At 36.2% G+C, this 12,392-nt stretch overlaps 1 protein-coding gene across 1 annotated transcript in view; it reads right to left on the bottom strand.

Annotated features, from left to right (window-relative positions):
* The window catches only part of LOC148950425 (uncharacterized), an 81,535-nt gene extending 69,558 nt beyond the window's left edge, over positions 1–11,977 (bottom strand). Inside the window, exon 1 of the mRNA XM_089091600.1 lies at positions 11,735–11,977. Within this exon, the coding sequence (XP_088947726.1) occupies positions 11,735–11,926 (192 nt within the window). The 5' untranslated portion in view covers positions 11,927–11,977. The remainder of the gene's footprint in view (positions 1–11,734) is intronic.
* Between the last annotated feature and the right edge of the window lie 415 nt (positions 11,978–12,392).

Genomic DNA, 12,392 nt, shown 5'->3' with positions numbered 1-12,392 from the left:
CGTTGCTCTTTTATGAAAAACGTTGTTCGTTTTTGATTAAGATGTTTTTTCTACGTACTAATTGCACTAAATTTCGCTAATAAGTTTGTAGTAATAATAGAAGTTAGTATTAATAGTGTTACTTTATAAAGGAAACGGGGTAGAACTGGTCACAAAGATGGTAGCAGGACTTTAAAGGTCAAAATGTATTAGAAAAATACAAATATACGGGGAAATATGGCCCTTTTCTGTAAAAAAAAGAAGCTTTTTCGAGGCACTTGTTCCTCCCATAGAAACATATTTGTAGGTTTGCACCTTTAAAACATTTCAGGCAACCATTGATTTCCGGGCAACCATGGACGGATTTCAACTTTTGCGCTAAACGGGTCCTATTTTTATGAGTAAAATTCAATCACATTACATTGAAATCCCAAAAGAATTGACACAAATCTGGGAAAAGCAACCGCAAAGTTGTAGGAAATAATTTGTTGAACAAAATTGTCGAATTCACAAGCTTCATAAAGCAGACTGCCGCTGAATTTCATCGTTTTAATAGCAAATAATTGATCATCAAATTCCGAGAATTAAAACAAGGAAATTGTGTTACAAAGTCGAATATCAAAATGAATTTGCATAGATCAATAATAAGATACAAAAAGAGTGCCGCCATGAGAAATCACACACGATCAAACAAACCTGAATTCGCTGACAAAGCACACCACATTAAACTGTCAACTACAGAGCAAAGCTAACAAAGCCAATTAATTAAGTGCCAAAAGACACGCAACGAATAAAAATGGGGATTAAAGATCATTTGACGAAAACATACCACATTTGTAGGATTAAATCAAATCCGGTGTTTTTGAAGCTAAGCAGGATTTCAAGACTGGACTGTCATCAGATTTCTTTTTTTTTGGGGGGGAGGGGGGAGAATCAAATATTTTGATGCTTGATAGCTAAGGAGACTACAAAACTGCGAGTGAAAGGGTATTCCGAAATACCCTTATGAAGTCCACACGTTCATGCTACATCAAAGAAAAGGCGGAAAAAACTCAAACTATCTTGGTTCTGGAAATTGTTTTGACCGCAAAGAAAATGAAAATTGTTTTTCATACGTATTTTATATCATGAGAATAAATCACCTTAAGGAAGTATATCATTTTCTGCTTGTGATTGACTAAACGATCGTGTCTAGTATCGAAAATCGTAGTTTCGAGAAAAATCACTTTATGAACGAATGTTCTGCCTTATCCTGAAATAGAGGATTATACCTTGAACTTAATTTTTCCCTCACCCTCCAATTTCTCTGCAGCAAATAGAGAAGAATTATTCGTTGAGAGCGAAGTGACTTGTGTTAAGATAAGGTGTTTTGCTTTGAACACTAAAATCTTTGAAAGGTAAGGGCGCTTCTGCCACGTGATATTTTTGTCATTTAAAGCGGGAGCTCTACGATCTCAACAGAAAGCGGACACAGAATTAAAAAAATGTAATTCAGCAGATGGATTGACTTGAATCCCACCTATAGAAAGATAGCAACATTGTTGTCTTTCGCTAACGTATTAAAAAACGTAAGAGAGGAGAAAAATGACATAATACAAACTGCACGTGGTCGTAAGCCTTAAACAGTTCATATGCTTAAATCTTGTACTTCCTCCCAACACAATAAATTTCCAAAAGGATAGATCAACTCCACATAGAAAATTGAATATTTAATTCAATGCGATAAAATGCAGTCACAATGAATTTCAACTTCAAGAAGCCGGAATAAAATACCGAATGCATGATGTTATTTTTCAAGTACATTGTGGAAAAAACACAGAAATTTGCAAGAAGCATTAAGGTTACAACTGAATTCACGGATATCGCAGCTAATATACAGGTACGATAGTGGTATATTCTTCTTTTAAAGATTCTCCTGAAGCAATATGATCTGAATAAGACCGCAATCTATGACACCGAGAATGGGTTTTCGAGGTTACGAAGATGTCCAACTTGCCTGACAAGGGCGGTTACTTTAATTCCTAAGCATTTCCCGGTATGTATGTGACGTCAGAGGTTAGAAGGATAACTACTTTAAACGGTCTGTATTAGTTCCCGGATAAGTGACACCTGCTTACCCCAGAACTACAGGATAAGTGGCATCATATGTAAACAAAGAATTTGATATATTTTTCAAAAATGGGAAAAATACATAAAATTGTATGTATAGAACAAAAAGGGACAGTAGTTACGAAATTTGGCGCAACTCCAGTGATTTACAAATGAGCTTCATTGACAGTAGAGTACACGTGATTAGTGATGTTATTCGCCTAGTTGGCCATAGCGTTTCAGTTAACAAGTTGCCTGATAAGCATTTGTTCTTATCATTTACAGATTACACTCAGGAAAGCTAGTTTTAAGCGGATAAGTGATGTTCGAACGTACTATTAGAATGCTCGAATGTCTTTTAAGGCATTTACTCACAAAGAGTGTTTACCCGCTAACATGATACTAGTATACTACATTAGGCCTGTTTTTTCACTCATCAATGTGCTAAGATCTTACATCTTTTGTCAGAAAACGCTTAAAAGTGAAATCTTTGAACAAAGATCTTACATCTTTGGTTATTTTTATGGAAACTTCGTTCATCATTCTGCTCTGATCAGCAGTCCGAGAACACTCACGAGTATATCATCAAAGTTCTCTCTTCATTGTTCTATAGGGCAGAACACTGGCGGTTTTCACACTCTTTGCTAACATCAGTGAGCTGTAAGATCTTAGAACAAAGATGAATTAAAAAACGATAATCTTTGCAGAAAGATGTAAGATCTTAGTGCTAAAAAACGGGCCTATTGGTTTCGCTAAATTCCGTCCACTTAGCCACAGCTGGTAAACATGGAAAGCGGATGCTAATCAAATGCTGTTTGAAAGGGCGTCGTCTGGGATGGACAGGGGGCGGGGGCAGTTGCCCCCCAATAATGCAGAGAAAAAATATCCCATGTCCGTTCACTATCCGGATATGGACCCTTCTTGCCCCCCCCCACCAATAAAAATGCTGAAGGTTGGCCCCTGGCTGTGTGACCTGTCTGTTAGGTTCATCTATATTCTGTACACGTATCCTTATATTCTTTAATCTATAATTACCATGAAAGAATACTCAATGCGTGTTCTGCTTAAGATCAGTTACAATGAAGAGGCTATTTGGAGAAAGGGTACCATGCCCTCTCTATTATTCAAATGCATATTATCTCTTAACAAATGAAATGTGTCCTGGATAAATTCTTAGCTATGGGTCATCTTAAAAACAAGAAAAAAGTGAAATAAATTCCATCATTTCATCATTGAAGTCCGAAGCCGTCTTTAAAATTCCGAGGGTTGTCCACTTCCCGCCACTTGGTGACATCTCCGAACGCCATGTCGACTGAACAGTTCTGCCATGGCTGGCATAGTGCCCAAATGCTTGACTACGCTTGGCACGCGCCACTTAGTGTACATGATTTCTTAGAGTGGGTTACCCCTCGCAAAATTCGAACTTTCGACTGTTATATGTGATCCATTAATATCCCATTTTTCATCTTTTACCATTCTTGCTGAAAAGCTTTGAAAAACAAAAATGAATGCACTTAACTGAAAAGATCCGTCTTAGGGAAAGTTTAGTAATGTTAAATTTCAAATAACCAGAAATTAACCTATAGAAGAAGTCAGTCTTTCAACGAACAGAAATTATTATGAATTAAAACTAAACCTAAAAAGAACCTAAATTAGCATAGTTAAGAGTGGGGCTATCTACCCCACTCTTAAGGAGGGGATTCACACCCAATAGGCCAGCAAATACATAGCCCAAAACTTTGGCAATATACTAATTTCATCAAGGTACACCTTTCACAATTAGAATTGTTATCCAATACTATGTGGTGCTGATGTGTTTCAAATTGGTGTTGACTCTTAAAAAGTGCTCTAAAGTAGCTCTTAAAGTGCTTCAAGTAGCCGTTCAGTTGATGGTTTTGGTTTGAGCTGTAATGTTCTTAAAAAAAAATTGTCAGTTTGTTTCTAACCCCATCTCACACATAACTAACCTTTCTCTTTCTTCTGGTGTTTTTCCTCATTTATTTAAGGTTGCTAATGTTGTAACTTTGTTTAAAAAAGGTGATTCATCTCTAATTTCAAACTATATACCTATTTCTCTCCTTCCTGTAATTTCTAAGGTTGTTGAAAAAGTAGTGTATAGTATACTTTCTTTATTTGTATTTAGTACTAATACAACTGCAGGAAAGTCTCTCATAACTAACCCCTAGTATCGTTTTAATCCTAGTTTTTTAACCTTGGTTATATTTTCAGATGCAACGGAGTTTGTGTACGTTAACCTTAAAAAAGGTTCGAGTGTTTTGGGTTTATTTCTTGACTTTCCAAGGCATTTGATATGGCTGTTCACTCTGATTTTTTGTCTAAATTTTCTTCATTTGGAGTGCATGGAGTCCCACTTGAATGGTTTAGGTCTTACCTCTCAGGGAGATCTCAGTATGTTTCGGTTAATGGTACTTCTTCCTCTTCTTTGCCTATTTTGAAAGGTGTCCCACAGGGCTCTGCGCTTGGACCTCTTTTGTTTTTAATTTATATTAATGATCTTGTTGATGGTCTTCATCCCCTTCTGTACCCTATTCTTTTTGCTGACGATACTAACTTTTTTATTGCTGCAGTGGACCTGCCATCTGCCACTTCCCTAGCTCAATGTCTTCTTGATAAAGTAAAAAATTGGTGCTGGTCAAATGGTATGAATCTCAACAGCCAAAAAAGTGCCACTGTACATTTTAGAACCCCTTATCGTATGAGAGACGCAAGGGAGCCAACCATCCTGGCTTATGGGAATGATATTATACCGCAAACTCCTATAGTGAAGTTTCTTGGTGTATATCTTGACTGTTTTCTGTCTTTTAAACACCCCATATAACTCATACTCGTTCCCTTGTCCTCCGTCAATCTTCAATGTTATACAGGGTTAACTCATTTCTTCCCCCAGATGTTATGCTTTCTCTTTATTATGCTTTTATTTTTCCTTGCCTTTCCTATTGCTGTTTTGTCTGGGGTAGTACTAATAAATCTCTTTTCTGCTCACTTCAAAGAGCCCAAAATAGGGCAGTGAAGGCTACTTTTCTTCTACCTCGGTTTTAACCTTCTTCTTACTTTATAATAATATCGAAATAGCTCCGATGGATCGTATTGTGGGTAAAAGTTACCTTTATTTAGCACATTCTGCTTTTCTATGTATACTTCCACCGTCTCTGTAGCAGTTTTTCTTTCTGTCAGGCTCAGGTAGGTACTCTTCTTTTTTACGTAGCTCTTATCGCAGGTTCATTTTACCAAAGCGATCATCGACAGCATGTCAGAGGTCTCCAGTTTATCAATATATTTTACTATGGAACTTCATCCCTCCTGATGTCCTTCTATCTCTTTCTGCAAAGGCAGCTTCTCACCGGGTATTTCCAGTATAGTATTTCACCTTTTTTTTTCTTCTTTTTTTTTGCATTCCATCCAAATTTATATGTCTTTTTTTCATTCAATATATTTTTCTGATTTTTTTTTTTTTTTTTTTTTTTAATCCTAATTTTCAATCTCCTCTTCGTTTATATATTTTTTTTAAGTTATTTTTTAATTTTACTTTTAATTATCATATTTTAATAAATTTCTATTTATACATTTTTTTTTTTTTTTAAGTATGTTTTTTTTCTGTTTTTTTTTATTTGCTTTATAAAATTTTCTTATTTTTTTTTTTTGAACTTTAAAATATGAGAATATTGGGCGTGTATAAAAATTAAGTTTGTAATTGTTTTTTTTTTAGTATTAATAAATTGATTGATTGATTGAAAGCTTTAATTTACGATCGAATGAGACTTCCACCGACTTCCTACGACCAACCGTTCTGTGATGAGGCCAAGAACGAGTAAAACAAAAGAAAACACGATAAAAATGGGAGCAATTCGTTCGTTATTCAGTTAAATCTATTGCGTTGACACTCAAAAGTTGGCTATTTAAAAGCATGAGTGGTAGCCAGAGACCTCAGATACACAACAAAGCTAAAAAGTAAGTTAATGAAATTTCCACCTGAAACGGAAAAATCCTATGAATATTTGCAAGATATGTTCTGTGATTCCCCCTCCCGACCCTTCTAAAAAAGAGTGGTTAACACGAAAAAAAATAAAATCTTGCCAACGGCAAGCGTGGCAGATGAGACGGATAACTAGATAGCTTCGGATACATCGGAGGGGCACTTGTAGGACTGAAAGCAAGGACATCTGCTCGAGAGGCTACAAATTCTTGATTGCCTCCCGAAACAACAACATTTGGGTACTTCCTTCCACCATTTTCTATAAGTTTCATATTATTATATAATTTGGGACTTTATTTATAAAATATCAGATATTTTAATTTACAAGAAGTTGGAAATTTTATCAACATATAATTATCCAGTAAATTATAGCTAATTACTTAGTAAATTTGGAGGCAATGGGCCATTATGGCCTGAACCTCAGCTCAGTTTGGTTGAGTCCCGCCCATAATAGTACTAATCATACAAAAGTATTCATGTCAATTAAAATGGTTGTTCTTGGTTATGCAGAAGCTTATTGTCACTAATCAGTCAGAAAATTTCTTTCAGCCCCAAAAAAATATGACAAAGGAAACCTCAACACCTGTGAAATGGCATTGTAATAAATGCACCCTAACTTATACCTGAATTAATCCTGATCTATTTATATGTCACATAGCTGGCTTCCCTATAACCGATTACTGAACCTCTCTTTTGTTCATCTTGAAAACCGGAACCCCGAAACGGCTTCCTATACTTCATGAAATTTTATAATAAGAACCACGAAAACTACATAAATTACAACATTTACGTCACATTAGGACAGGGCTTGTATGATATCCCAGGAAGGGAGCCAAACACCACTTTCAACATATTAAATTCACTAGAATAGATTAACTATATCTAAACCATTTGAGCTGGAGAGCAAGGAACGGGGGGTTGGTATAGGAATATAAAGGGGATTCCCCTTATCCCTCTCAAAAGCCGTGATAGCCATAAGTCCCTGGATAGACTTATGTTACTAAGAATACATGCAATCCTTAAGGATACACATTCTAGACATGAATATTAAAAAATAACTGAGTGAACTCCAGCTTTTTTTGACGAATTTAACAAAAAAAAGCACCACGACGTTACGAACCATTCCTGCGGCCAATAAAGACCAAAATTTATTCGATCCGCCATTAAAAAAAAGAAAGGAAAGCTAATATTGCAATTTAGGATAGTAAATCAACGGGTATGATTTACTAATTACAAGGTACGCATAATAATAGTAAATTGAAGAGTTCCGGTAGTCGTGGCTTTGACCTTAAAAGTAAAAACCTTAAAATGAGGTTTCCATTAAAACAATGAAACAAAAAACGCGCCAGAAAACTAAATTTAGAAAACAGATTTTTTTATATAAGGGGATTAAATAGAATATAGAACATACGGTACTCTTCTATTTACCGGACTCTTTTTATATCTCAAACTCGAGACGCGTTGAAAAACACGTTTTTACGGGATGATGCAAGACACCGCTGTAGAGAAATACAATATATAGAGTGGTTTTAATTGCGTATACGATATTTAAAGTGTTCTTTTTTTCTTTTTTTCGGGGGGGGGGGAGGTACCTAGGTTATGTTAGGTTACGTATTTAATATATGGTATGCTTCGCCCCCCCCCCCCCCCCCCTAATGTGCAAATATATAGCCCAAATTCGTTTCTAAACCATTATATATTCATCCTATTTTATTTTATTTCATTAGCATTAACCAAACTAGCACTATATAAAAGAGTCCAGTTAATAGAAGAGTACCGAACATAATATATTCAGTGATAGTATTTAGTAAGTTGTCTGCATTAATAGGCACAAGTTCAGATTCTCATTTCAACAGAGTACGAAAAGATATACCAAAATGGAAAAGCTTAGAAAATGACATTTTTCTCAGAATTTCTATTTCACATCCTAGCCCAGGCCCCTAAAAAATGCCTGCAGGTACCCTTTTGCTAATTTCTAAGATTATTGGCTCTTAGATAGGGATAATAAAGTAGATAACACTTTGTCCACCACAAAATGCATTGAAAGACGTAGAGAAATGTACTCATCAATAAGAATAACTTGACCTGCGGTACCAAGGATACCGCCAAGTGTTGCAACAAGAGACCCATGGGGAACGATGGCGGAAAACACAAGCGACAATATTCATCGCTTTGGAATCCTAAAGTACTAGCTGCTAATCCTGTCGAATTTAATTGAGATCCAAAAAGTCAGTCTTAAGGCCGATTCACAATAGGATTTTACTAACACTAAGATTTAGCTAGCACTAATTTGAGCCAATCAGAATTTTCCACAGAAATTCCAGCCAATTAGAAAATTCTACCAAAGGTCTGATTGGCTTAAATTAGCGCAAGCTAAGTCTCACTATTAGTAAAGCCTCCTTATAAGTGGGCCTTTATGGATGCAGATGACAAAGAACCTCTTTGCTCACAGAGGTCTGAACGATCCCGGACAACCAAAGCCCTAACTATATCTACTGATCAAGGTCTGCTAATGAATTAGGCCAGTTCTATTAAAAAATAAGGCTAATAGAGATTTTGAAACCTTTACCCTCTCTCCTCCCACAAAGATTGGATCGTGCAGACCACAAAAGGAACAACTGTAACTCTTGCCTTTATTTCCCCCCTAAATTTGCTTTGAATATGACATACCCTTCTTGAATAAGTGTTTATGGCAAGAATTTAAGGACCCAGTCCTTCCCCATCACAGAATTCCCTCAGCACAGATTGCAACGGGTCCATATTCCGAAAGGGCACAACGAGGACAATGACTCTTATTGTCTAGAAAGCTGTCAGAAGACCACTCTCTTCGGTTAGATTTCCTGATGACACCATTTAGGAACGTTCCCTCTCGTTCCATCTCCCAGAGGGTAGGTCAGATTCTGACCCCCCCCCCCCCCCAAGGACAGCTAGGATCAAGGCCGTATCCAGCGGGGTTTCAGGGTATGCCCCCCTGCCTCCCAAAAATTGCCCAATTTGTAGACACGTAACAACAGTACATAAACAAATTTTTGATGCCTTTTTTACCCCCCCCCCCCCCAACCAAAATACTGGATACGTCTATGGCTAGGACACTAGCTTCTAATTCCCACCAGATTTGATCCCGATCTTTTTGTTTACATTTTTTGTGCTTTATTATACTATTATACTAAGCTACAAAAAGGAAAATTCGTATTTTTTCTGGGTATTTCTGCTAACTTTAGGACTTTTCTTCTCGGTTTCACTTATCCAATCTTGACGAATTTGCCATATTTATAGCCTAACTTTTATCGTTAACAAAATCACTGATCACCATAAGAAACTACAATGGCAACAGCGTTGCTCCGCAACACAATTACACCAAAGTCAATAGAGGTTCTGTAAATTCATCTCATTTTCTGTATGAATAGGAAAACTTGTATTGGTAGTGGAAGAATAAGAAAAATCAACAATGAATACAAAAATTATCGTAAATAAAGGACAGTCTAAGCAAACATTACAAAATAACGAAACGGAATATATACAGGCAATGTTTACTTATTAGAGTAAACTAATAAGTTGATACGATATTGGTGTTCATCTTTAGAGCAAAAGGCTGGGCTTGTCATAATTGATTTCTCTATATGATTGTTCTTTCATATTTTTTTTTGCCTATTTTAGCAATATAATTTTGAAATGAAGTCACCTGGGGGAATGGAGACGAAGGAGAGTACTTGAAAACATCATCTGGAAACAAATTTTGACTATAGGTCTATTCTTGAAAGTTGTGTCTGCCTATTAACTTTCCGTTGAACATAACCTCTTCTGCTCTACCTACTTTTAGAGAGGGTCTTTTTGGCCAGAAAAATTTTAAGCTAAAAACAATTTTCGTTTTCGAAAAATTCACAAACTTGTTAACATTCAGACTTTGTTTTTCTGAAAATTTCCCTGCAGGATGGGGTTGCAGAACATTCTTTAACAGGATTTCCTTCATTCTTTTAACGCGAATGTTTTGGTTCCAGCAAATAGTTCAGATGGTAAATTTCAGACACATGCAGCTTGCACCTTGAACATTTCTCATCATTTTTCGAAAATATTTGGCCCCTGTTAGTTATTTAAATCGTATATTTTCTTGGATACTAGTTACCCTCCTTATTTCTTATTAGAGTCTAAGTTCAGTTTGGAGTGTAGGCTACTTCTCGTGGACGGTAGGCCTTGGAAAGAAGGTTCCCTGGACTTGGGTAGGATTCTAGGCCTCACAAGTATTTAGCCAGTCGTAGTGACACTCAAGTTGAGTCGTAGAGCGATTCTTGAAAGTCTCACCGACCCTTATTGAATTTTATCCTTCTATCAGAACCCAGTAAAATCCCACCTAGGATATATGCCTATTAACTTATGCTAGAGTTTGGTCTTCTTGATTAAGGACAAGAGCACGAACACTTCCCGCCACATTCTTTACATCCCAGAAGGCCACTTTTGCCGTACAGTTCCGCCACGCTTGTCACACTTCTGCCATGTTTAGGACACAATCTGAAAGTGGGTGCCCCTCAATTAAGGATTCTGAAAACGCTATCACCGTTTCAGTCAAATTCTTACACTTATTCCGAACTTTTGATTTTGGTGTAAATCCACAGTACTCTTAGCAAAGACGAAGAAAATAGACATACCTCTATTTTCTGAAGTTGTAACACAGAAATAGGGATAATACGGCTAATCAGTATGCTATATTAGTTGTTATTTTTTTAGGGTAAATATTTACCAAATCATATTATTGAGTTACGACTAAACTGAATATACCACTCGATGCCTTTTTTTATGCTTTTTACGAATATAATAATAATTTCTGTCGGAGATGAATTTTAGCCCCCACCCCTATATATACCATTCGGTGTAGAGATGGTCCTAGTATGGGGTTGGGTGTAAGTGTAGGTCTGCGGTACATGAGAGGTCCGTTCAATCGGTCCCCCCACCCCCCTAAGGTGAGAATATATACACGGTAGTGGTATATATAGGTGTGGGGACTAAAATTAATTTCCAACAAAAATGATTATTATATTTGTAAAGAGCATAAATAAAGGCATCAAGTGGTGCATTCACTTTAGTCGTAACTCAATAATATGATTTGGTAAATATAGTGTTCCACAAGGTATTCAAGCGCAATCACAGCACAGGTTTTTAGCCAACGTAAAATAAGGTGCGTTCCATTTGCGTCAAGTGTCTGTCAATTAGAGGAGGGCATGTTTTCCCTCAGATTTTGAAAAATACCTTTTAGGTATTAATGCCTTTTTTATATTTTAATTGACAAAATTAATAAAACGACAGATTTACCGCCTTCTGAAAAGACATTTTCTCTCTCCCTCTGTCCAAACGTTCGTGAATCGATCCCACTGAAAAGAACCTGAAAATATTATATAGCCTAATATAGCGAAAATCAATGAAACTCGGAATGAAATAATGGTGCCTATGAAACAGCATTTAGCCTAATTGAGTTAAAAGGGTGAATTAGGTTAAATGGGGAATCAAATGGGATATTTATTTTTCCTACCCCATATGATTTCTATCCTATAATTCGCCTTAGCTTTTTAATGCAATTTGTTTAAGGAAGAAGTGAGACCCCTGACCACATAGGCCTATATTCCGTCTTCTTTTAAATATCTGTGAAAATTCGTGGAAAGGTTTTATAGCAGCTTGAATTACCTTTTGAGTGCATTTACTGTAGCAATCCAATAATGACAAATCTTCTTTTGTAGGTCTAGAGCTTAAACTGGCACACATTCCAAAATCAAGAAAAATTACTATACAAAGCACACTAATAGTCAGTGATTGATTTAGTTTATCTCTTCTAACTTTTCTACAGTCTTTACAAATACTTATTCCGTCTTTCGTCATAATCACCTCCTTAATATTCTATTTTTATCCACAAATCACTTACAACTCCTATCGTTTATTGTACAGTTTATGGAAACTGACTGAAAAATGGAATCCAACAGTTTGCTTAAATAAAAGGGGTGGAGACAAGTAGGAGATAAGAGTCGTCGGCGAACGCGAGGTGCTTTTTATCTGTAACGTTGAACTAATGCAAAATGATTATTCTCCAATTAGATAAATACGAAATCGGAAGATTTAGAAAGAAAGGTGTTTTTAATACGGCTATTAAAAACCAAGATAAGTCAAGTCACTTTATATATTAGTGAGGTTGTACTGTCATGGTATTTGATTGACTCTTAGCATTATATGTTTATAGACGCCAAAAATGGTATCAAAATTTCAGAACCTAATGTCTACTGTTGTCTATCCAATCTGCCTGAAGTTATATGTTATAGAGTTCTTTTGGTGCTGGTTTGTAATACGGAGA

This window comes from Artemia sp. Qi Xiang Cuo, chromosome 7 (assembly GCF_049724085.1).
Source record: "Artemia sp. Qi Xiang Cuo chromosome 7, ASM4972408v1, whole genome shotgun sequence".
Taxonomy (NCBI): domain Eukaryota; kingdom Metazoa; phylum Arthropoda; class Branchiopoda; order Anostraca; family Artemiidae; genus Artemia; species Artemia sp. Qi Xiang Cuo.
Note: the sequence above shows the minus strand (reverse complement) of the source record. Positions and strands in the feature narration are given on the sequence as shown.